General features: G+C 42.9%; 2 protein-coding genes across 6 annotated transcripts in view; both read right to left on the reverse strand.

The window, feature by feature from the left end:
- Positions 1-1,533, reverse strand: part of Taf2 (TATA-box binding protein associated factor 2) — a 63,899-nt gene extending 62,366 nt beyond the window's left edge. The window contains exons 1-2 of one of the 4 annotated variants that reach the window (XM_069991320.1): positions 1,218-1,533; positions 690-743 (exon numbers count right to left, since the gene is read on the reverse strand). In XM_069991320.1, coding sequence (XP_069847421.1) covers positions 690-743; positions 1,218-1,271 — 108 coding nt within the window. In that variant the 5' untranslated portion in view covers positions 1,272-1,533. The remainder of the gene's footprint in view (positions 1-689; positions 744-1,217) is intronic. The other 3 variants (XM_069991321.1, XM_069991322.1, XM_069991323.1) reach the window with 3 other exon arrangements.
- Positions 1,534-3,581: 2,048 nt separating this feature from the next.
- Dscc1 (DNA replication and sister chromatid cohesion 1) lies at positions 3,582-25,340 on the reverse strand. 2 transcript variants are annotated; one of them, XM_069991325.1, is made up of 9 exons: positions 24,955-25,340; positions 19,290-19,458; positions 14,973-15,107; positions 12,617-12,707; positions 10,584-10,722; positions 10,089-10,141; positions 9,633-9,787; positions 5,746-5,894; positions 3,582-3,752 (listed from the first exon to the last, which is right to left on the reverse strand). In XM_069991325.1, the coding sequence occupies exons 1-9, from the start codon at positions 25,155-25,157 to the stop codon at positions 3,644-3,646; spliced, it is 1,203 nt and encodes a 400-aa protein (XP_069847426.1). In that variant the 5' UTR covers positions 25,158-25,340; the 3' UTR covers positions 3,582-3,643. The 2 variants fall into 2 exon arrangements, with proteins under 2 accessions (XP_069847426.1, XP_069847427.1); XM_069991326.1 differs by lacking the exon at positions 5,746-5,894 and having other exon boundaries at positions 3,612-3,752.
- Positions 25,341-25,561: the final 221 nt, after the last annotated feature.

Consider the following 25,561-nt stretch of genomic DNA (forward strand, 5'->3'; position numbering starts at 1 on the left):
ATGGGGGCTAACTATATCTCAAATACTCTGTCTCAAACTTCACTACATATCAGTACCACTAAATCAAGACAAACAAGAATCAGAGAACAAATGTGGTCTCTTGGAAACTGTCAAGTCTATGAGACTAGTTATCATTGTATTTTCATGGGAGGAACTATCATGAGCTTATTCTTTTTCTTTTTTTTAATTGTGAAAATACCGTACAGAGGGGTTACAATTACATGGGGGGGCTTATTCTTGTTTAAATACTTTTCAGTGGTTCAGATGTAACCAATGACCTCATACAACCAAGGAGTACAATCTACAACTAAGCCATATACCCTTCTTTCAAATACAACTCTAAAATGCCTGGCTGTGCAGGCTGCTTATCTCACAAGAGATTAAAAGAAAGAACACTGGAATAAATAAAAAAAAGAATTAATGAATGGAAGAATCAAGATGGGACTCAGAGCAAACAGACCTGATCTTACTCATCTATTCTTGAAACACCATTATCTGGAATAATAAAAATAGAAAAAAAGGAAGAATGGATGAATGGAAGAATCAATATGGGACTTCGAGCAAACAGACCTGAATTCTAACTCTTACTCATCTATTCTTGAAATCCCATTATCTGGAAGAATGTAAGTTTTCTAAGTAGCATGAAAGGTAACCTTACTACTATTTATAGTCATTGGAAATAAACTTACCACAACAGATTTTCTCTGGAAGTTTATGTTGTTGATGCAGACGACCTGATGGGTTGTATATGAAAAACAAAAACAAACAGACAGGTAAGGGGAAAAAAAAAAATTACAGGCTCACGCCTGTAATCCTAACTACTCCGGAGGCTGACATCTAAAGCTCGCGGTTCAAAGACGGCCTGGGCAAGAAAAGTCTGTGAGACTCTCGTGTGAAATTAACCAAAAAGCCAAACGTGGAAGTGTGGCTCAAGCAGTGGAGCGCCAACCTTGGGTAAAAGATGTTCAGGGACTGTGCGCCCGAGCGCTGGGACACGCGGACGGACAGACACACACAGACACACACACGCACGCACGCACGCACACGCACTCACGTCCATTAACCTGTCAGGGGAATTAAATCTACCGAAGGCACCGCCCACTCGGCGCCTCCTTCCGGCCACACACACCATTTGGACGGGACTTTTCCCACCCCTGCCGAGTCCGTCTCAGGCAGCCGATCGGACAAGCCAGACGAGCCAAGGGAAAGAATACTTATAATTTGTACGGCCGCGGGCTCTCGAAGCCCCGGTCTCCCTTCTTCCGGTTCATCGTGGAAGGTTTCAGCCCCGCCGGCAGCGCGCGGCGGCCCCGCGGAGCTGCGAATCCTGGGTCCGCACGGGGCAGCGCGGCATGGCGGGCCTCGGGCTCCCTCGCGACCCCAGCAGGGCCGCCCCGCGCTCCGGACGCTCGGTACGCCCAGATCCCGCCTCCGCCGCTTCAAGCGCGCTCCAACCACTCGGTTTTCCTCAGCCGCCTCCGCCGAGGTTCGGCCACACGGAGACTCTCTGGTCCGCAACTACTCAAAGCGACCGCCGGCAGCCATCTTGCCCGTCACCCCTGACGTAGGACGCCGGCGGAAGTGAGGCCGGGGCGTGGACGGAACCCGGAAGCCTTGCGTCCGTGGGCGGGACTAGCGCGATGAACCTAGTGTTTAGCGTTCATCTACTGTCCAGGTCTGCGAGTACAGATGCTCTGCGGGTGGAGGTTGTTTGCACTTCGGAGATCGAAGGAAATATTCGCTTGGTAAAGCAGAGCAGGTAGGAGGGGAGAGGACACTGTTGAAAAAGAGTAAAGCTCAAAGCCGGGTGCTTGTGGCTCATGCTTGTAATCCTAGCTACTCAGGAGGCTGAGATCCAAGGATCGCGGTTCGAAATCAGCCTGGATAGGAAAATCCGTGAGACTTTTATCTTCAGTAAACTACCAAAAAAGCAGATATTGGAGCTGTGGCTCAAGTGGTAGAGTCATCAATAAGCAAAAAAAAAAAAAAATCCAGGACTGTGCTCATGCCCTGGGTTCAAGCCTCAGGGCTGGCACCGAAAAAAAAAAAAAAAAAGTGGGGAGGGGGAGAGGGGACCTAGCGACACTGAGAAACTTGGACTTTTGTGACAACTAGAAATAAGTGGGGGAGCGGGAGGAGCCAAGGGCTTTGCATCTGTTTCACTGTGTGTGGACACTATAAATTCATTCACTATGACCCAGTGATTTGAACTACAAAATAAATGAGTAAATCCTACTTGTCTGTACAACACCAGAATCCTCACCAGCAGCCTGCTTTATTTCTTATATGTAAACCTATAGATAATTATTGAACCATATAATCCCTATAATGGATTAGGATTTGTTGAAACTAAAGACAAATACTATGAAGCCATCCCTTATGCATTTCATATATATATATATTCACATCTATATTCATATATATATATATATCAGTGCAAAACAAGTGAACTTCAATAAGAGCTAAAACTTGGTTAATTATGGATTTATTAATCTGTGTATGTGTGCATATGTGCATGTCAGTTCTGAAGCTTGATCTCAGGGCCTGGGCACCATCCCTAAATTGTTTTGCTCTAGGCTAGTGCTAAGATTTCAGATGTTGACCACCAGTATCCTGCAGTCTATTAACATTTTTGTTTAACCTTGGACTGTTTAACCTTGGCCTATACAACTGTCCTGGTGATAAAATCATTAGGTAATTTCAAATTAATGCAAACTTTGGTCTATCCCAAGCAAATTAGGAAAACATAGTTATAAAGGAACTTTATCAAGCATTCCAAAAACAAATAGCTCTAGTTTTCCTAATGCTATTACCTATGTTAGGATTAGAAACTACTCTTATTAATATTCTTCACATAGTACACAGGTAATTATTCTTCCAAAGTACACAGGTAATTATTAAGCAGTTTCATCAATGCAAATCATATAAATGACAGCACTTAATGACTTCCTGTTTTGGTGGAAGGAAAAGTAAAAGCCTACTTAATTGAGAAATGGAATTTAAGTGAATATCTCCTCTATGTAACTACTGCTGTTTAAGTGACCAGATCATCAAATGCTTTTATAAAAGCAAAATTCTTTGGATAAAGAGAACTATGTATACCTACCTCAGACGTATTAAGTACACAAAGTAATTCTTTTGTTTGTGTGCAGTGTACATAGTATAACTATAATCTGAAGGATATAGAAATATCCTAATCAAATATATCTTTTCAGAGCGGGAAAGGACTAAGAGGAAGAGGGCAAATGAATGGAGAAAGAAATAGTGGGCAAATACAGTCATAACACTCAGTGTACATATGAGAAAATGGAACTAGGAAACTTCAGGATGTGTGGCGATGGGATAGATGGGGAAGAATGATGAAAGGATGGAATGACATTGAACAAGATGCACTGTTCACAGCAATGGACATTTTCAACTGAAACCCTCCTGTATAACTATTTGAAGACAATTTAAAAAGTGGAAGTAAAGAAATATCCTGTTGTCTTCCAGAAACAAAAAAAATTATACTAGTATTAAGATGTTTAAAATGAATTCAAGGGGTAGGTTAAAAATTGAGGAATAAAATACAGATGAGAATATTTTTTTAATATCCAGTAACTTTATAAAACAATTTAATCCCAAAGAAAAGAAAATTGGTCTTTCAAGAAATAAGTCGTCTGGAATTATAAACTTTAACTCCATTTTGCATAGAAGAACGAGAATATTTAGTGAGCAATGCACCTGTGGTTTGCCTTTCTCCGCACAAATCTCTGTGAGAACAAAAATAGGAATAATGAAAATATTTTAATGAGCATACAATATTCACAATGCTAGTTATTTTCTCTCTCTTACCCTTTCTGATAAGCATGATGGCTTTGTCTTAATTGAGCTAAGTAGATTACATGTACTATTGCATTTAATCTTCCATAATAAAAGTAGGAGCAATACATTATTTAACCCTGTATTTGATAAGAAGACAAAGACTTAAACAAGTAACAAATAAGTGTCAAATTTTGTCATTAGATCACTAGGAGTTCAAGGCTCATGTTATTTCTGATGTATAATATATGAACTCACACAAGCACTGTGGCCCACTGGAGGAGACAGTCAGCAAGCCTGGATACTTGTGCAGACTTGTATAGGTTACCTACACTTCCTGGATTTTAGCTTCAACTGTCCAAAAGGAAGGAGACCATGACTGGAACGAGAGTAGAGGACATGAACTGGAGAAGGGATCAAGGGCTAGATTGTGTTGTGGACAGCCATGAAGGACCTGAAAAAAGTTCTGATTTAATTCTAATGGGAAATCTCTAGAACGGTTTCACATCATATTTGAAACATAATGTGCTCTATATGAAAAAAGGTGGTAGATATATGGGGAGTTCATTATATTGTCCCCTTTAAATGTTTAAAATTCCCAAAATAGGCAGCAAAAAAGGAGAAAGGGACCAAAGTAGACATAGGAAGACCGATACAGAGGTTAGGTACAAGAAGGTCCATCAAAATTTGTTCATCAATTAAAATCAGAGTTGAGGGACTGGGAAGTTCGCTCAGTGGTAGAGTGCTTGCCTTGCATGCATGAGGCCCTGGGTTCGATTCCTCAGCACCACATAAGCAGAAAAAAGCTGGAAAGTGGCACTGTGGCTCAAGTGGTAGAGTGCTAGCCTTGAGCTGAAGAGCTGAGGGACAGCGCCCAGGCCCAGAGTTCAGGCCCCACTACCAGACTACCCCCCCAAAAAAAAGAAAAAAAAAGAAAAAATCAGAGGTGAAAGATGGAAAGAACAAGGGTAATTCCTAGACTTTAATTTTGTCTTTATTTGGAAATAGATTCTCCCTTTGTTGCTCAGGCTGCTCTTGCATGCCTGGGTTCAAGTGATCCTTCATCAATCTTTCAAGTAACAGGGACTATTCCCTTGAACCACAATGCCAGGCTCATTGTTACACTTGTTGCTTGAGTCATGGGCTGTGTGGAGATGCTGTTCACCACGATAAAGAAACTGGGTGGTAAAGAAAGGAGAGCCAATGGTTCTGCTCTAAACCTGTTCGGTTAGAAATTCCTGAACTAAATATAGCAAGTTTAGGGCCAGAGAAGGCCACACAATGAGACCTGTGTAAAAGATAGAAGAAAATAACAAGATAGCATAAAGTATAAAATAAAAAAGCAATAGGAAAGATCAGGGGTGGCAATCACAGAATGGTGTTTTCCTTTGAGTCCTACTGGCTAGATATTCTGTTCTTTGAAGCCATAGTTGTGCAGGAAGGAGAATAGTAGTAAATCTGGAAGGAGTAGTAACCCAACTTCAAGGTCAACTTATTATAGGCAATAATAGAGAAGACCCCCCTGAGAAAGAGTTGAAGGAAGCAGCATTCTTTATAAACCTTTATGCCATTCTACAAAAAAGAATAACCTTCAAAACTTCTTTGAACAAAATAATCGGAGGTGAACTCAGGGCCTTAGGTTAGGCAAGTATTGTTCCACTTGAGCCATGGCTCCACTCAAGATTCCCCCCTTTTTTATGTCGGTTGTGGGGCTTGAACTCAGTCCTTGAGCTCTTTTGCTCAAAGCTAGCACTCTACCACTTTGAGCCACAGCTCCACTTCTGTTTTTTGAGTTGTTAATTGTAGATAAGAGTCTCACGGGGACTTTTCTGGCCGGGCTGGCTTCAAAACTGTGATCCTCAGAACTCATCCTCCTGAGTAGCTAGAATTATAGGTGTGAGCCACCAGCATATGGCTAAGATCCATTTTTAATCATTTACTTACTGGATATATGGAACAATATCTTCTTCTGTCCACTTCTCCCTTAGTGAGAATAGGCTATTAAAACGTTCCTGATTTCCCTCAGGCAAATCATCTACTTTCAGCAAAAATATGATTTCCGGTCTTGAGTGTCTATCCACCAGTGCTAAACCCTACAAGAAAGAATAGTTTTTTAAAAAATAATGCTCTAATGTTTAAATAGGACTCATTCTTTTTCCATTAGGTTTAGCTTTGCTCAAGAAATTTAAAATGTTAGCTGGGCGCTGGTGGCTCACGCCTGTAATCCTAGCTACTCAGGAGGCTGAGATCTGAGGATCACGGTTCAAAGCCAGCCTGGGCAGGAGAGACCTTGAGACTCCTATCTCCAATAAACCACCAGAAAACCGGAAGTGGCGCTGTAGCTCAAGTGGTAGAGCACTCGCCTTGAGCTGAAGAGCTGAGGGACAGCGCCCAGACCCAGAGTTCAAGCCCCACGACCGACAAAAAAAAAAAAAAGAAATTTAAAATGTCAACCATGAATCTTACATAGACTATCCAGAGTTATAAGAACCTTTCCAAAAATATTTTTAAAAGGACTCTTTTAAACAAGGACTTCTTTTCCCTCTAAGTCTGGTTTCTACCACAACCAATTTATCAAGACCACTTTTGTTCTAAGTATCACCATGGCTTGTCAATGGCAACTGCAGCAGACCTCTGCTTGGATCCTCCTTACCAGCCCTATTTTCTCGTTTATGTTGAGTATTCCTTTCTCTTCACATCTTTTTCCAACTCTGATATCACTGTCCTACTTTCTAGGCAGAAAATATTTTGATATGGTAATTCTTTGGGCCTCTATCCTGACCTTTCTAACCTAATGTCCAGTCTCTGTATCCCAGGTAACTTCCACCTAATGGGTGGTCTTTCCATGCCCTGGCCAATGACTGTAATATCTGCATCTTCTGCTCAGATCCCCAAGTCCCAAATCCCTATATGTACAAATCATTGGACAGACTCATTATGTTTATCACGCAAACCTTAGGAAAATGAGAAATGTAGGTATTATCATAGATGCTAATATTCAAATTGAATAGCCAGATACGGTTGTACATGCCTGCAACCCTAGCACTTGGGAGGCTAAGGCAGGAATATTGAGAGTTAAAGGGTAACTGGAGTTATGTAGTGAGATCTTGTCTCAAACAAAATAAAACAAAACAAACCCACAAAAATCCTATACTACAGATGTTAAAGCCTCAAGATTTCTCAAACCACCTGCCATTACCTATTCCTTGTCCAGCACTCTTTTAAACACAGTGTTTAAGTGTGGAAAGCCTGGAAAATTCGTTTTTCTAACCTAACCAACTTTCTATCCATCTATTCTTTTGCTTTTTTTTTTTTTTAAAGTCAGCTGTGGGGTTTGAACTTAGGGCCTGGTCCTGTCCCTGAGCTCTTTTGCTCAAAGCTAGTACCATCACTTTGTGACACAGTGCCATTTCCAGTTTCCTGATGGTTAATTGGAGGTAAGAGTCTCACACACTTTTCTGCCCTGGCTGGCTTTGGAACCCTCAGATCTCAGCCTCCTGAACAGCTAGGATTACAGGTGTGAGCCACCAGAGCCCAGCCTATCCTTTTTCTTATGCCAGGCACTGGTGGCTCATGCTGGTTCAAAGCCAGTCCAGGCAGGAAAGTCCATGAGACTCTTATCTCCAATTAACCCCAAAATGCTGAGAGTGGAACCAAAGCTCAAGTGGTACAGCGCTAGTCTTGAGCTCAAAAGCACAAGAACAGCACCCAAAGCCCTGTGTTCAAGCCCCAGGACTGGGGAAAAAGAAAAGGTCATTTTAGTAGCATCACAGAGGATGGATTAAAGAGCAACAAAATGATGAATGCAGGGACTTTCTAAATGATACTCTTGATCCCATAGAGACAGGAGGTGATGGTGGTTTGAACTGGGACAGCAGGAAAGGAAACAGAATGAACTGAGAAATACTCATTAAGAATAAGGATTAATCATAAGTGGGGTCAAGGGATCTTATTGAGATGTTTGTGGTGATGGCTGTGTAACTTAGTAAATTTACTAAGACTCTTTGGGTTTTTCTGATCATCTTAGGGTCTCACTAGTTAGGCCAAGCTGGTTTTAAAATTGTGATCCCTGCGTAGGCCTCTGAAGTGCTGGATATGCAGGAATAGCCACCATGACTGGCTTTATTGGTGTGGGTGCGCATGTGTGCCGGTACTAGGTCTTTTTTTTTTTTTTTTTTTTTTGTCGGTCGTGGGGCTTGAACTCTGGGCCTGGGCGCTGTCCCTCAGCTCTTCAGCTCAAGGCGAGCACTCTACCACTTGAGCTACAGTGCCACTTCCAGTTTTCTAGTGGTTTATTGGAGATATGAGTCTCACGGTCTTTCCTGCCCGGGCTGGCTTTGAACCGCAATTCTCAGATCTCAGCCTCCTGAGTAGCTAGGATTACAGGTGTGAGCCACCGGCGCCCGGCTGGGTACTAGGTCTTGAACTCAGGGCCAGGGTGCTCTCCCTTAACTTTTTTGCTCAAGGCTGGAGCCCTACCACTGGAGCCACAACTCCATTTCTATCCTTTGGATGGTTAATTAGAGGTAAGAGTCTCTTGATTTTCTGCCCAGGCTGACTTCAGATCTCAATCCTTAGATCCCAGCTTCATGAGTAGCTAACCACTGGCACCTGGCTAAAAATAGTTTTCATTAGTTTGGTGGGGATTGAATCCAGGACTCTGTGCATGCCAAATACATGTTTTACCAACTGAGCTATATCCCCCCAGCCTTAAAACAAAAAAAAAAAAAAAATTTTTTTTTTTTTTGGGTCCAGTCGTGTGGCCTGAACTCTGGGCCTGGGCGCTGTCCCTCAGCTCTTCAGCTCAAGGCTAGCACTCTACCACTTGAGCCACAGCGCCACTTCCGGCTTTTTTCTTTTTGCTTATGTGGTGCTGAGGAATCAAACCCAGGGCCTTGAGCATGCAAGGCAAGCGCTCTACCACTGAGCCACCTTCCCAGCCCCAAAACAAAATTTTTTAAAGGTGAATTTTATATGTAAATTTTTGTATGTGTGCCAGTCCTGGAGCTCAAACTCAGGGCCTGGGTGCTTCTTTTCTCAAGACTAGTACTCTACCACTTGAGCAAAAGCTCCCCTTCTGGTATTTTTCATGGTTAGAGATAAGAGTCTTATAGACTATATAGCCTGGACTGGCTTTGTACTAAGTTCCTCAAATCTCATATTCCTGAATAGCTAGAATTATAGGTATGAGCCACCTGTGCCTGGCTTTATATGTAAATTTTATCTCCCTAAAGTATTGGAAGGCTTTTAAGGTTCTGTGCTTCAGTGAATGAACCTTGTACTCCTAATGGGTGTCTAGAAAAATAAATTGGCTCCAAATTCAGTTCTAAACAAGTATCATGGGGCTGGGAAGGTGGCTCAGTGATAGAGTGCTTACCTTGCATGCATGAGCCCTGGATCAGATTCCTCAGCATTACACAGGCAGAAAAAGGCGGAAGTGGCGCTGTGGCCCAAGTGGTAGAGCGCTACTCTTGAGTTAAAGAGCTAAGGGACAGTGCCCAGGCCCAGAGTTCAGGCCCCATGACTGACAAAAAAAGAAAGAAAGAAAGAAAAAAGAAAGAAAGAAAGAAAGAAAGAAAGAAAGAAAGAAAGAAAGAAAGAAAGAAAGAAAGAAAGAAAGAAAGAGAGAGAAAGAGAGAAAGAGAGAGAGAGAGAGAGAGAGAGAGAGAGAGAGAAGAGAGAAAGAGAGAAAGAAAGAAAGAAAGAAAGAAAGAAAGAAAGAAAGAAAGAAAGAAAGAAAGAGGGCACTACACTTTAAAAACAACAACAACGAAGTATCATTTCACCTAGCACTATCTGTCAAGTCTCAGAGCCACCCCAATTGGCATTACCTTGAGCTGGTCAAGTCTGGTCACCATTCCTTCAGGAACACTCTGTTGCCACACTTCTTGAAACTCAGCAAGATTAAATTTCACTGCATTCTGAAGTAACATTTGTGCTGTGGCTCTGCATATCTTATCAGCATTTAATTCAAAGTAAACTTCACCTATGGAAAAGACATTAGAGTTTCAAGAATTACAATATTGACATATTCTTTTCCTCAATGCAGTTTTCAAAAGGAATTACACATCTCCACTCACTTCCCACAGTCCTAAGGTTCTTTTTTTTTTTTTTTTTTTTGGTCTTGTTATAAAAAAAGGATTTCAATTCAACAAATCAGAGTAAGCACGATGCGTCATGGTCAATATCATCCAATTCTCATTTTTCAACACCAACACACTTCAGAAAAGCCTACTTAATTTTCACACACAAAAATTAAAATACCCATTTTACTTTCCAAAACTTACCTTCATCTGTGTATTTCTTTCCATAACATTTAAGACAGTGCTCTATCATTTCTCTGAAAAATTAAAACCACTCATTTGAAAAATTATCAACATTTTCAGTCTATATTTCAAACCCTATTGCTAAGATATAAATCTGAGAAATAGTATGTAGTTGCCAAATAATATTTTATTTAAATCAGGAACTAACTAAAATATTCTAGGAAGCCACTGTGTCTCATCTCCACATTATACATTATGAGTTATGTCACCACATATTTACTATCATTAAATAGTTCAAATATAACAATACAATTATTTCTTTACATTTTTATGACAAAAAAAGAAAGAATTATCCATCCCAGTGATAAAAATTCCCAAATCTTGTCTGATTGTGTATTTTAAATTTTTTCTATATTCTCAAAATATATACAGTATATAACCTGGACTGAATTCTAGTCTGAAAAAGAATTCTTCTCCTTTAGGAACTGTAGTGGAACAAATAATTAAGATACTTACTCTGGTTCCAATGGTCCAAGTTCCTGAAGGCATATGTTCAAAGGAACTTTATTAAAAGACCAAGATTCTGAATCCACAAGCTGAGTTATATGGCTGAGAAGTTTCATCTCATAATCGAATTCAAGAATCCTCCAATAACCTACAAATCCCAAAAGTTCAATTTACCAAAAAACATCTTACATAGAAAGGATGGGGGGGAGGGCTGTGAAGGTGGCTCAGTGGTAGAGCGCTTGCCTTGCATGCCTGAGGCCCTGGGTTTAATTCCTCAGCACCACATAAGCAAAAAGAAAAAAGCCAGAAGTGGCGCTGTGGCTCAAGTGGTAGAGTGCTAGCCTTGAGCTGAAGAGCTGAGGGACAGCGCCCAGGCCCAGAGTTCAGGCCCCACGACTGGTCCTCCAAAAAAAAAAAAAAAGGATGGTAGGAGAAAAACAAAGCAGGAGACAACAATGCTTGATAAGAAATGTACTCACTACCTTGCTCATGTAACTGTAACCCCTCCTCTGTACAGTATTTTCACAATAAAAAACTTATTTAATAAAAGATAACAAATTTTTAAATAAAAACACATCTTAAATAAATCAGATAATAGATGAATAAAGTTGTAGTATAATCTTTGCCCATTGCAAGGAAAAAAAAGACACTTGAAAGTCTTCATTTTCTTTATAAATGATTCTTTTTAGCTTTTCTCCCAATCATTCTACTTTTAGTTTTAGTTCTGGTGTTGGGATTGAATCCAGGGCCTTGTGCATACTAGTTCATGTTCTACTCCTGAGGTATACTCCTCGCCTTCCCAATCATTTAATACTGTGTTGTGTGTTGTGAGCTGGAGATGTAGCTTGGCAGTAAAGACCCTGCAAGCACAAATCCTGAGTTCAAGCAGGATGGTAAGACAGAAAGACACAAAGACAGACAGAAGGAAGGCAGAAGAGAGGAGGGAGGGAAAAAGGGAAATGGGAAAGGAGAGGAAGAAGGAAAGAATTTAGAGGAAGGGAGGAAAGGGAGGAAGGGAAGTAGACTGTGTGATGTAAAACAAGAGAGCTAGAAGGAATCTATATCTACCATAAGAAAACTATCCATTCCTCTGGCCATCAGGAAATGATGCAGAAAGCTTATATATCAATATATTGTTTGGTTTGTCTGCTCCCCTTTTAACTTTAACACTTAGGGCGTCCATATGGCAGGAATTAAAAGCCTTATCTCGAACTGAGTGCTAATGATTCATAATCCTAGCTACTCAGGAAGCTGAGCATCTGAGGATCATGGTTCAAATCCAGCCTGGGCAGGAAAAATCTGTGAGAGTTTTACTTCCAATTAACCAAAAAGCCAGAAGTGGAGGCGTGTCTCAATTGATAGAACACCAGCCTTAAGCAAAAATACTATGAGAGAGCATCCAGGCCTTTTGTTCAAGCCCAAGTACTGGCACAAAGAATAAAACAGAACAACATATACATACACACACACATACACATACACACACACACACACACACACACACACACACACACATACACAATTATTAGCATTCGTTTCAGAATTCCATCTTCCAAACGGTTTGGCAGTACAATGAGATTATTACATTTTCACTCTGAAAATTTAGTTCAAAGACCTACCTTCTAACCCAACATGTAGCCCTAGACAAATTAGTTCTCCTTCCTAGGCCTTAATGTTTTTATCTATTAAAAAATATTTTAAGGAAATGAAATCATTAGAATACCTAATATCTAAAGACCCTTCTCAATCAAATATAGCTCTTCTATTATGGCTTAATCCAAAGGAATGGTTAATGTCACAGTGATAGACTGACCTCTAGAATCACACATGGTCTCTATTCCCTACCACCTCCCCCAAAAATATCACTTTCATTTTTGATTCTATAGCTTAAATTCAGGATTGAGTACATGCTAAGCAAGTACTCTACAGAGTTATATCCCAGCTCCTAATGTCAAAGAAGAATAAAGATGCAAAAGGGTAAAGATTTCTCTCATGTGACACCCAATTCCATCATTACAAATGGCAATAGTAAATAACACTACCTCCAATCTCACAGGCATTTAGAACTTGCAACTGGGTCATTATTTCTTCTTCACTTGCTTGAATTTTATCAAGCAAATCTTCAATTGTATACTGAAAACAAAAATCACACACTTTAATACTTTGAATATTATTTCAGGTTTCTTCTTAAACTTCGGGGAATGCATAGAACAGAATAAGGCAATATTTATGCACTAGTTTCTTTCATTGATATATGATTATGATATAAAAGCAGAGATAAATCTTCACTGATTATGGCTGTGGTTTCATAAATACAACACCAAAAACACAAGCAATGTAAGAAAATGTAGATCAGCTGGGCACCAAAGGCTCATACCTATAATCATAGCTCCTCAAGAAACTAAGATCACATAATCCTGGTTTAAAGCAAACTTGCGAACAAAAAAAACTGGAAGTAGAGCTGTGGCTAAAGTGGAAAAGCTCCAATCTTGAGTATAATAGCTCAAGGTCAGTGCCCAGAACCTGGACTTCATCAAAATAGTAACCTTGTATTTCAAAGCACTGTTGATGCAAAAGATGATTTCTATCTTCCTATGATATACTTAGAGTAACTGAATTCAGAATCTGAAGGTAGAATGCAGTGGCCATTGTCTCAGGAGAGAGGAGAGTAGGGGTGGAGAATTATTACTGAAGGAGTATAAAGTTTCAGTTTAGGAGGCTAGAAATGCTCTAGTAATAGATTTGCACACCATTGTGAATGTACTTACTGTTACTGAATTCACTATTAAAAATGGTTAAAGTGGTAAGTGCTATGTTATGTATGTTACTAAAATTAAAAACAAAAACCAAAAAACAATCAAGCCAGGTGCTGGTGGCTCACACCTACAATCTTAGCTACTCAAGGGATTGAGATCTGATGATCATGGTTCAAAGCCAGCCCAGGCAGGAAACTCCAAAGCCAGCCCAGGCAGGAAACTCCAAAGCCAGCCCAGGCAGGAAACTCCAAAGCCAGCCCAGGCAGGAAACTCCAAAGCCAGCCCAGGCAGGAAACTCCAAAGCCAGCCCAGGCAGGAAACTCCAAAGCCAGCCCAGGCAGGAAACTCCGTGAGACTCTTATCTCCAATAGACCACCAGAAAACCAGAAGTGGTGCTGTGGCTCAAGCAGTAGAGGGCTTGCCATGAGTGAAGAGCGCAGGGAAAGTGCCCAGATCCACAATTCAAGCCCCACGACCGACAAAAAAATCTGAGAGACTCTCATCTCCAATTAACCAGCAAAAAGCTGGAAGTAGAGGTATGGATCAAATGGTAGAACACCACGCCTTGAGCAAAAGAAGCCAAGTAAGAGCAAGAGGCCCTGGATTCAAACCCCAGTTTAGCACCTTCCCCCCTCCCTCAAAAAAAGAAAAAATAAATAAATAAATAAATAAAAATAACTCACATACATCAAATGTTAGACCAGAGGCTTAAATCTGGACCATTTATTAAAAACTTTCCTACAATTCAATAATAAAATAATAACAAAAATAAGGCAAATGATACCATTAACCATTTCTCCAAAGATATACAAATAGTCATCATAAAATGATGTTCAATGTCATTGGTCATTAGAGAAATGTACATCAAAACTACAATGAGGACTACAATGAGGAGGTTCAGTGGTAAAGTGCTTGCCTCGCATGCATGCCTCAGCACCACACAAACAGAAAAAGCTGGCAACTTGAAACAATTGAACTTCAAACCAAGAAATGTGGCTTAAAGTATGTTTTCATTGCAGGTAGCTGGCTGTCTGCATGTGCTGGAATAGAAAATCAATTTTTAAATAAATTTCTAGTAACCACTTTGGAAAAAAAAAAAAAAAAACAGAGAAAGCTGGAAGTGGTGCTGTGGCTCAAGTGGTAGAGAGCTAGCCTTGAGCTGAAGAGCTGAGGACAGCGCCCAGGCCCAGAGTTCAAGCCTCATGACCAACAAAAAAAAAAACTACAATGAGATACTATTTCAATCATTTATTTGTTTAAAACCTACAGCACCTACTATTCTAAGTACTACACTTGGCTGCTTCTTCTTTTTCCTTTTCCTTTTCGTTTTGATACAAGGTCTTGCTTTATTGCCCAAGCTAGACTCAAACTTGCTGTGTCACCCAAGGTAGCCTTGAACTCACAATCTTCTTGCCTTTGACTCCCAGTTGCTGGGACTACAGCACAGACCCTGCCTGCTTAGCTGCTGAGATCAGATGGCAAAAGTGCTAAGGACCTTGGCAAGATGCCGCTTCACAACTTCTAAGACAAGTTTATGTTTGAAATTTCTATAATGTGAACTCCAGAAAGTAACAGTCACCATGAGAATTCTTAAATTAAAAACTTAGAATTCTTAAATTTGCAATGAAAACAACAATCTTACTTTTGAGCGACTCAAATCACCTTCTTTTTCACAGTCAGGTCCTTCGTAGGTATTTTCCATCAGAAGTTTCTTTAGCTTCTTTAATTTAGGTCTGCATCTTCTTAATTCCCAATAATTGTTAGAAAAACCAAAGATCTAGAAATCATAATAGAACCTTTCAGCAACCATTCCAAAAGAAAATTTCATTCAAAACTCAAACTATTGAACTTTCCTCAACAACAGCCAAGAAAAGGGGCCAAGGTAGTCTATCTTGCTTCTGGAAGGCACTTAATCAATCATTTCAAGTAGATGGTTGATTATTCTCAGGATCTTTTCCTGGAAGATCTTTACCAGCAATACATCCAAACAGAGGCCTATTACTCAAAAGTACAAAAGGAACTCAAGAAATGACCCTCACCCAAAACTAATAAGAATTAATTACTAAATGGGCAAAGGAGCTAAGGAGAGACTTCTCAGAAGAAGAGGTAAGACTGGCAAAGAAACACATGTAGAAATGCTCATCTTCCCTGGCCATATATGCAAATCAAAACAACCCTGAGATTCCATCTCATACCACTTAGATTGGCCAACATCATGAATTTGAACAACAAATGTTAGTTGTGATGTGGGGAAAACAAACCCTATTGCATTGTTGGTTGGAATGTAAACTAGTACAACCACTCTGGCCAGCAGAAATGTACTCATTAACTGACTTATGAAATGGTAGGTCCTCTGTACATCACCTTTATAATAACAACAATTTTTTTAAAAGATCTTTTCAAAGCATTACTTATCAAGTATGCTTATAAACTAGAATAGGCCCTGGTGACAATTTGACACACCAGAAATCACTGAAAATAAATATACTTACACTGAAAAATGGAAAATAAAGAAGAGACATTACCATAATCTTCAAATAATAAAGGAATGTTAAAGGGAAAAGGACATACTGTTGGTTCTGTGTTATTCATGATGACAAAATTAAGCAGGATATAAGATAGACTTGTTTAATGCAAGACATTCTACTATACAGAATTGCAGCTATGACACAGTAAGGCACCTACTATATGAAGATACTGAGATGATAGAGGTCAGAGGTCAGATGATGGATGCCTGCTAGCCTGCTGTGTCTATAGGCATAGCCTTGGGACTAGCACTGAGTCGGTACCCGAAAGGGTTTCCTGAAAGTAAGACTTAACTATGGAATCTGTGGGGGACCTTCAACTTAAGAGACAGAAGAACAGAATATTTTTCTCTCTCAAAATGGGAAAAGGCTTGATTGATAAGATGAGCTCTAGCACCTAAAGGAGATATTGTTCAATCGGAGGCCTTTCCAAAAAAAAACAAAAGAGCCAAGTGCTGGAGGCTCATGCCTATAATCCTAGCTACTCAGGAGGCTGAGATCTGAGAATCAAAGATCAAAGCCAACAGGGGCAGGAAAGTCTGTGAAATTCTTATCGCTATTTAGCAAGCAAAAAGCCAGAAGTGGAGCTGTGGCTCAAGTAGTTAAAGTGCCAGACTTGAGCAAAAAAGCCAAGTGAAAGTGCAAGGCCTTGAGTTTAAGCTGCAGTACCAGTACACACACACACACACACACACACACACACACACACACACACACACACCAAGCTTTAAGACCACACACACACACACACACACACACACACACACACACACACACACACACACACACACACACACACACACACACACACACACACACACACACACACACACACACACACACACACACACACACACACCAAGCTTTAAGACCAAATTAGAAAGATGGATTCTATCAATGGTTCAAAGTAGTAGTCATCTGGTTCTATGCAATGCCCACATACTGACGTATGCTTCTATATTATGCAGGAGAGGAAGAAGTTGGCCTAGCATTTAAATTAAAAATATCTTTAATATATAAAAAGGATATTTAAAAGATTTGTTTAAAAAATTTTAGGAAATTTTACCACCAAAATCCAATTTTTTTTTTTTTTGGCTGGTTGTGGGGCTTGAACTCTGGGCCTGGGCACTGTCCCTCAGGTTTTCAGCTCAAGGCTAGTACTCTACCACTTGAGCTACAGCTCCACTTCCGGCTTTTTGTGCTTATGTGGTGCTGAGGAATCAAACCCAGGTCCCCATGCATGCACTGAACCACCTTCCCAGCCCCCAAAATCCAAATTTTGAGCTGTACTGGGAATGAAAAACAAACCTAACCACCAACAACAACAAAAAGCAAGACAGAAATGCGTGGCCTGCTCACCCTCAAGTAGCCACACACATCCCCACCCACTCAGGACTTATGGACAACTAGCCATAGATTTAAACAAAACAGTCCCTGCCACTTCTTGGAATCCAGTGTTACTTGTCAGGCCGAGTGTATTTTATTCATGTGTCCTTGTTAGGCACATCAAGCATAACTTTGCATTATAACTTTGGTGAGTGGATCTTTGTTAAGATTTACTCAGGCTCAGATGAGCAACAGTGGCTCATGCCTGTAATCCTACCTTCTCAGGAGACTGAGATCTAGAGGATCATGGTTCAAAGCCAGCCTGGGCAGAGAGGTTTGCTAGACTCTATCTCCAATTAACTAGTAAAAAACAAGGCTGGAGGTATTGTTCAAGTAGTAAAAAACTAACCAGGCAAGCTGAGTGAGTGCAAGTGATTTCAAACCCCAGTACCACTAAAACAAAAAAGATTTATCCAATGTCAGTACCCAGAGTTCTCATTAACAATTAAGAACCCAAAAGTACTCATAAGTATTATTATACTTTTACAATCATTCTTAAAAAAAACAGGTAAGTGAGGTCAGGCTTCAGTGGCTCACACCTATAATCCTAGCTACTTAGGAGGCTGAGATCTGAGGATCATAGTTCAAAGACAGCCTGGGCAGGAAAGTCTGTGACACTCTTATCTCCAAGTAACCATCAGAAAACCAGAAGTGGCGCTGTAGCTCAAATGGTAGAGCACTTGCCTTGAGCTGAAGAACTGACGGATAGCACCCAGGCCCAGAGTTCAAGACCCATGACCGACCAAAAAACAAACAAACAAAAAAAAACAAGTAAGGGATAACAAAAAACATTATCTTTTCCAAAAGAGTAAACTGTCATTATTTGGGGCTAATCACAATGAAAGACTTCCAACCATACAGAAAAGTGACTGGAAATTCCTCAGTCTAGTTACAGTATATGAATCACCCAGCTTTTCCAGCATTTCCCCTTCTTGTTTCTGCAATTCCATTTTTAAGGAAAGAGTTGGCTGGAAGTCATTTTGAAAGCATTAAGGGCTGTGCTTTGTTATATGTGTAACCACAACCTAGACAGGAGGGAGACTTGTTTGGTAACTGCCATCAAAATTCTCCAGAATAATTAAAAATGTGTTACAGTTGGCTACAAATATTAATGAACTAACCCAACTTCAAAGCTAACAAACACACTCCCTTCAAAAACACAAATGTCTTCATTTCTCTACCTCATAAAGCTAATCGGGGGTTGACAGACTTTCAAAATATATCCATTGAAATAAATCTACTAAAAATAGGTAAAACTTTAAGGATGAGTCACTTCAGTAGTAAACTTGCCGCTCTAAGTAATAAAGATCTCACATAAAATTTAAAAATCTAAATGGGGCCAAGCACCAGAGGCTCATGCTTATAATCCTAGCTATTCAGAAGGCTGAGAGTTGAGAATGTCAGTTTGAAGGCAGTCCCAGCAGACAAATCTAAGTGACTCTTATCTCCAAATAATCAACAAAAAGCCAGAATTGGAGGTGTGATTCAAGTGATAGAGCACCAGCCATGAGCAAGTAAGCTGAGAGAGAGTTCAAGTCTCAGAGCCCAAGCCCCCAGCACATATGCCCACAAAAATCAATTGGGAAAATAAAGACAGATGCATAGATAGTTCAAACAAAAATAACAAATGATGGGTCTCAAGTGGTGGAGGGTCTCTGTAGCAAGAGCAAGGCTCTGAGTTCAAATAATAATTATATGGCAGGCACTGGTGGCTCACACCTGTAATCCTTGCTACTCAGGAGGCTGAGATCTGAGGATTGCAGTTCAAAGCCTGCCCAGGCAGAAAAGTCCATAAAACTCTTATCTCCAATTAACCACAAAAAAACGAAAGTGGAGCTATGGCTCAAGTGGTAGAGTGCTATCCTTGAGCACTAAAACTCAGGGGTAGAGCCCAGACCCTGAGGAGAGCATACATACACATACACAAAATAATAATATAATAATGATGACAAATTTTAAGCTTCACTAAGATTTCCCATGATAAATTTTTATACCTAGTTTTTAACTAAAAACCACATGTGCATAAATCAGGGGAGAGAATAGAGTACCTCAGTGTGCACAATGCTGTGTTGTGATTCTTCCTTCTTCAGCTGGTCTGGGGTTTTACAACCAGGGATGAAAAGCAACATATTGGAAGTGTCTGCTATCTTCAAGTCGTAGGTTTTGTCTCTACTGCACAGCACAGCTTGCTCATCTTTATCACCACGAATCACAAGACTGCAGGAAAACAAAGGGGGAGAAAAAATACAGGGTTACTTGATGCTCTAACAGACATCTTCCCTTAAAATAGTTCCTAAGTCCCCTAGCTTCTAGAACTTAAAATGACGCCCTGATGTGGTGTCTGGCCCCCTAGCAGAGTGGCAGATCCCACAGAGCAAGGCCTGGATGGAAAGACAGTTGGCAATCTAGTGCCTCCACAAGGAAAATAACGAAATACAAACACCACTTGGAGGGGTCAAGAGGCCAACTAGCCACCAGGTGACCTCTTTGTACGAACTGCTGGGAAGAGCATACGACAAAACGTGTAGAAGCTTTAGTCAAGATGTCACAATTTAGCTGGATGCCGATGGATCATACCTGTAACCCCAGCTATCCAGTGGGCTGAGATCTGAAGATCTCAGTTCAAAGCAGCTTAGATGTAACAATGCCCTTTATATCAGTGGTGTTGAAGAAAAAGAAGATGGGGAAATGAAAGAATAGCCACTTGGGGGATTTTTTTTGGGGGGGGTCTAGTAATGGGGCCTGAACTCTGGGCCTGGGTGCTGTCCCTCAGCTCTTCAGCTCAAGGCTAGTGCTCTACCACTTGAGCCACAGTGCCACTTCTGGCTTTTTTTTCTGCTTATGTGGTGCTGAGGAATCGAACCCAGGGCCTTGAGCATGCAAGGCAAGCGCTCTACCACTGAGCCACTTCCCAGCCCTTGGGGGATCTTTTTTATATATTTCTAGACAATATTTTTTTCCAGTCCATCTTGTGACAAAAGGTATTGAAAAAAAGGTGGGAAATGAAAGAATGGCACCTTTTGTGGGGGATTTTATCTACATATATATATATATTTCTAGACAATAAAAATTTGTCAGTCTGAATTGCTTACTATTCATAAGTAGGTATTTACATGCAAAGCTCATTGTTGAAACTGTATGCAGTTGAAATGACACATTCTTTTTTTTGTAAGGTTAATAATTTTACTGTAAGAAGCGATTATATCCCTTGAATGGTGTCATGAAAGTGAATTTCAGCCCTTATCTATTAAATGAAACTTTTTAAAAGAAAAAAAAAAGCCAGCTTAGGCAGAAAAGTCCATGAAACTCTTATTTCCAATTAACTACCAAAGAAGCCAGAAGTGGAGGTGTGGCTCAAGTGGTAGAAGTAGAATGCTAGCCTTGACCAAAAAAGCTCAGGGACATTGCCTAGACCCTGAGTTCAAGCCCCAGAACCAATTTTAAAAGTTTACAATTTATCTGTACACCAGTGGCTCATACCTGTAATCGTAGCTACTCAGGAGGCTGAGATCGGAGGCTCATCCAAGCAGGAAATTCCATGAGACTCTTATTTCCAATTAACTACCTAAAAAAACTGTAAGTGGAGCTGTAGCACAAATGGTAGCGCTCAGCCTTAAGCAAAAAAGCTAAGGGACAATACCATAACTGAGTTAAAGCCCCAGTACTGGCATAAAAAAAAGTCACTATTTTCAAACTTATGCACAGGCAATCAAGCAAATTTTCTTAATAAACAAACTAAAGCCAGGCACTGGTGGCTCACACTTGTAGTCTTAGCTATCAGGAAGCTGAGATCTGAGGATGGTGGTTCAAAACCAGCCCAGCCAGGAAAGTCTGGAAATGGAGCTGTGACTCAGTAGAAGAACACTAGCCTTGAGCATAAAGTTGCTCAGAGGCAGCATCCAGGCACTGAGTTCAAGCCTCATGATTAGTGCACACATGCACATGCACACACAAACACACAGAGCAAACTGGGCAACAGAAGGTATGGGAAGAGAGGTCGGAGTCTGCAGTTCTAACAAGCTTCCCAGGAATAAGCATCTGGACACCTGAATCCACTTGTCATCATCTTTGTTTTCTTCTGAGCAATCAACAGAGCCTAGCTGGTTTAACCAGCATGTGTGTGGGCACACTGGGGCCTTAAGAAAAGAAAATTGAAGTACTAAATGAAAAATCACAAAAAAGAATATGTTTACCAAGTACACAAAAGATTTAACAAAAGGAGCTCATCCCAGCTGAAGGAAAGTGAGAGAAGCAAGGAAGGGCCAGAAAGAGCAAACACGCAAGACAAAGATGAGGTTGATGATGGGAAAACTGGCCCTAATTTTCTTCAGGTACAAAGCGTCACATCTTCTAAGAACTGCTCGCTTTTTTATTTAGTAGTAGTAGGGGGAGGACAATACTGGGATTTGAACTCAGGGCCTAGTAGTCTACCATTTGAGCCATGCCCCCAGCCCTTTTTGTGTTTAGACTTTTTTTCTCCCCCTCAGGATCTCACTTTTTTTTTTCCTCCCTCGAGTTAGGCTGGAACCACTATCATCCTGATCTCCACCTCCCAACTACTTCTTTCAAGTAAATAATGAGCATGAAATAGAAAACTGGAAAGTTTTGTAACTAAACCTCAAGTTAAATAAAATTAAAAACAACTTTAAAAAAAATTCCTGGTGCTAATAATATTTAATAAGCCCAAGTATCTGCTCTTCAATGTTCATTTCTACATTCCACTCTTCCCACTTTGAAATCGTTTATACCAACCCTTGCTCAAAGAAAATAAATAAGTGCCTGTTTTTCAGGTCCTTCTGTTGCTTGTCAGCTAATTACCACTAACCGGACAAAAGGGAAGGCCCTCACGCCTGAAGTCCTTTCTCAGTCTCCACCAGCTCAGCTGGCATGGAAATGAATGAAGTACTCTCCCCTTTGCTTCTCTCAAAAATACTGTGGGCCAACTACCGGTGGCTCATGCCTGTAATCCTAGCTACTCAGGAAGCTGAGATCTGAGGATCACAGTTCAAAGCCAGCCTGGGCAGGAAAGCCCTTGAGACTCATCTCCAATTAACCACCAGAAAACCAGAAGTGGAGTTGTGGCTCAAAGTGGTAGTGCCTACAGCCTTGAGCAGAAGAGCTCGGGGACAGTGTCCAGGGCCGAGTTCAAGCCTTCTGACCAACAAAAATAAAATGGTAAAAAGGAAACCTATGAGAGAATGTGCCTGATAAGATACACGTGTTGGAGAAGAGAACCAAGTTGTAGGAGCTAGAAGACAGCCACTGTTGAGAGTTCTGCAGCTGGCTGTGGGGGTTCTCTGGGCTTCTCCAGATTGTCCTCAAGAACTACTTTAACCTCCCACGCTGGCTTGGAACTCTGGACTCTCCTTCCTCAGCATCCTGAGGAAATAATCCCCTGCTGGGATTACAGGCATGCAGCACCATGCCAGGCCTCTGTGGCTTTGAAATCCAAGACCTTGGCAGCAAATTTGCAGCTGAGCTAGAATGACAAAGTTTGATATCTCCAGTGAATGGTCTCAAGCAAGTCTGTTGTTTGGAGGCCTCCCAAACTACCAAAGTGTGCAATGCAACCTTAGATTTCATATATCTCCTACCTACTGTTTGCATAAAAGAAATACAGTGTGTGCGACTGACAAAAAAAAAAAAGATCTTTCATGTGATTGTTTCTACCATATTTATAAGATTATGTCTTTGTTGCTTTGAATGTCCCTCCCCAACGGTATAATCCCTGCTTCCACTATATATGATGTTGATATATGTGGAGGGGAAGGGAAAAAACAAATCGTTAAAACAGGGATACAGGAGGCCCCATTGCAACAATGAGAAGTACAAGTCATTATGTCGAAAGTCAAACTTTACAACTTTGGTGGGGAGGAGGGGGGCCAGAGGAGGACGCGAAGGGATGGGAAGGGGAAACAAAGGAGAAGGCTACAATGCTTGATAAGAAATGTACTCAGTATCTTGCCCATGTAATTGTAACCCCTCTGTACAGTATTTTCACAGTAAAAAAATACGTTTATTAAAAAAAATACAGTGTGTGGGAGGGAGCGCAAGAACTCTACAATTACTAGATTATTTTTTATCATATTTTGCTTCGGAATGATAAAATGTTCTGTGGATTTTTCTGATATACATCACTATTCAAAATCAAGATTACAATAGTGGTAGCTCATGGCTGTAATCCTAGCTACTCTGGAGGCTGAGATCTGAGGACTGTAGTTTGATACAAGCCTGGGCAGAAAATCCAGGAGAATCTTATCTCCAATTAACCACCAAACACCCACAATTGGAGCCGTGGCTCAAGTGTTAGAGCTCTAGCCTTCAACAACGAGAGAAAAAAAAAAAAGCTTGGGACAGGGCTGAGTTCAAGCCCCAGGACCAACACACACACAAACACACCCCTTGTATTGGTAAGGGAAACTAGGAGGTCTGATAGGGAAAGAGAATTGGAACGCCATTCTCTAACGAGACCCTCAGCATGCTGGAGTTTGCCCTGCAAAGATCAAACATCCTGACTTAACAGAGATTCAGATTACTACCCCCAAGCGGTCTGGGAGCCTGGGGGTACACAAAGCTTATACAAATCCTAAGTCGTTTGTTTAGTGCTTACCTCCACTTCCCAAGATGAGGAAGTCATTTATCACTTGCATACAAAATTATGTGATATGTTGGCGTTGTCAAAGATATTGGTACCTTACTTTCTGCACCTACTCTCCTGTAGTAAACTCAATAAAAGCACTTGTTAATGGGACCTTGGGCATCTGAAGCTGCAGAAGGCTCCGGCGCCTCCCCGGGGATGGTGGATACACACACCCTCCTTCCTACCTGGTACAGCACGCGCGCACTCACACACTCTCTCCTTCCCTCCCTCCTTGGTATTGGGTGTATCAGCTCAGGAAGCGGGGCACACAGCAGAAGGCGATAGGCGGGGGAGGCGGGGCGCGCGGAGAGGAGGCGGGGCGCGCGGGGAGGAGGCGGGACGCACGACGGGGGAGGCGGGGCGCGCGGAGAGGAGGCGGGGTGCACGACGTGGGAGACGGAGCGCGCGGGGAGGAGGCGGGGTGCACGGCGGGGGAGGTGGGGCGCACGACGCGGGAGACGGGTCGCGAGGGGAGGAGGCGGGGCAAAACGGCGGGGGAGGCGGGGCGAACGGCGGGGGAGGCGGGGCACGTGGGGAGGAGGCGGGGCGCGCGGCGAGGGAGGCGGGGCACACGACGGGGGAGACGGAGCACGCGGGGAGGAGGCGGGGCGCACGGCGAGGGAAGAGGGGCGTATGGCGAGGGAGGCGGGGTGCATGGCGGGGGAGGCGGGGCGCGCGGGGAGGAGGCGGGATGCGCGGGTAGGAGGCGGGGCGCATGGCGGGGGAGGCGGGGCGCGCGGGGAGGAGGCGGGGCGCGCGGGGAGGAGGCGGGGCGCGCGGGGAGGAGGCGGGGCGCGCGGGGAGGAGGCGGGGCGCGCGGGGAGGAGGCGGGGCGCGCGGGGAGGAGGCGGGGCGCGCGGGGAGGAGGCGGGGCGGGAAGCGGGGCGCGCTCAGATGAAGGCCTGGCGCACGTGGAGAGAGGCGGGACGCGCAGGGGAGGAGGCGGGGCGCACGGCGGCGAGGCGGGGCGGGAAGCGGGGCACGCTCAGATGAAGGCCTGGCGCACGTGGAGGAAGGCGGGGCGCATGCTGGCGTTCCCCCGGCCCCCCATCCCGGTCCCCACCCCGGCTCACCGGTGCCCGGCCTCCAGCTGCTGGCACAGCGCAGGCTCCAGCTCCAGCAGGCAGAAGTCGCCGGCGGCCGCGCCACTGGCCCCGGGGCCGAAGCGCAGGCAGTGCGCGGTGGGCAGCAGCTCGGCCGCGTCCAGCTTGGCGGTCTGCAGCGTGGCGTCCACCTCATCGCGGGTCCTCTGAGTCGCGGCCCCGGGCGGGGACATCCCGAGCCCCGGGCGGAGCGGGGGAGGGAGGAAGGAGCGTCCAAGCCCGCTTCCGGGGCGGGCCGCGGGGACCGCGGTGTCCCGGGACCCCGCAGGGGTGGCGAGTGTGGCGCTCCGGGGCACCGAGCTTGGGCAAGCTGACGGGGGCCGGAGCTGCCACCCCGGCCGACCCCGAGCTCTCACCGCGCCGTCTTCCGCCGCCACGCCCCGCCCTTCCCTTCCCGCCAAAACCCACTTCCTGAGCCAAGCAGCGCCGCGCCTAGCCGCCCCGCGCTCCTGCAGCCCGGCGCCCACGGGCTCGGCCAGCCTCGGCCTTTTACATATGCAGTACGTGTTCTATATGTTTTGGGTTTTTTGGGGGTCCGGTCGTGGGGCCTGAACTCTGGGCGTGGGTGCTGTCCCTC

The sequence above is a fragment of the Dipodomys merriami genome, unplaced genomic scaffold, assembly GCF_024711535.1.
Source record: "Dipodomys merriami isolate MVZ:Mamm:240054 unplaced genomic scaffold, mDipMer1.0.p SCAF_4, whole genome shotgun sequence".
NCBI lineage: Eukaryota > Metazoa > Chordata > Mammalia > Rodentia > Heteromyidae > Dipodomys > Dipodomys merriami.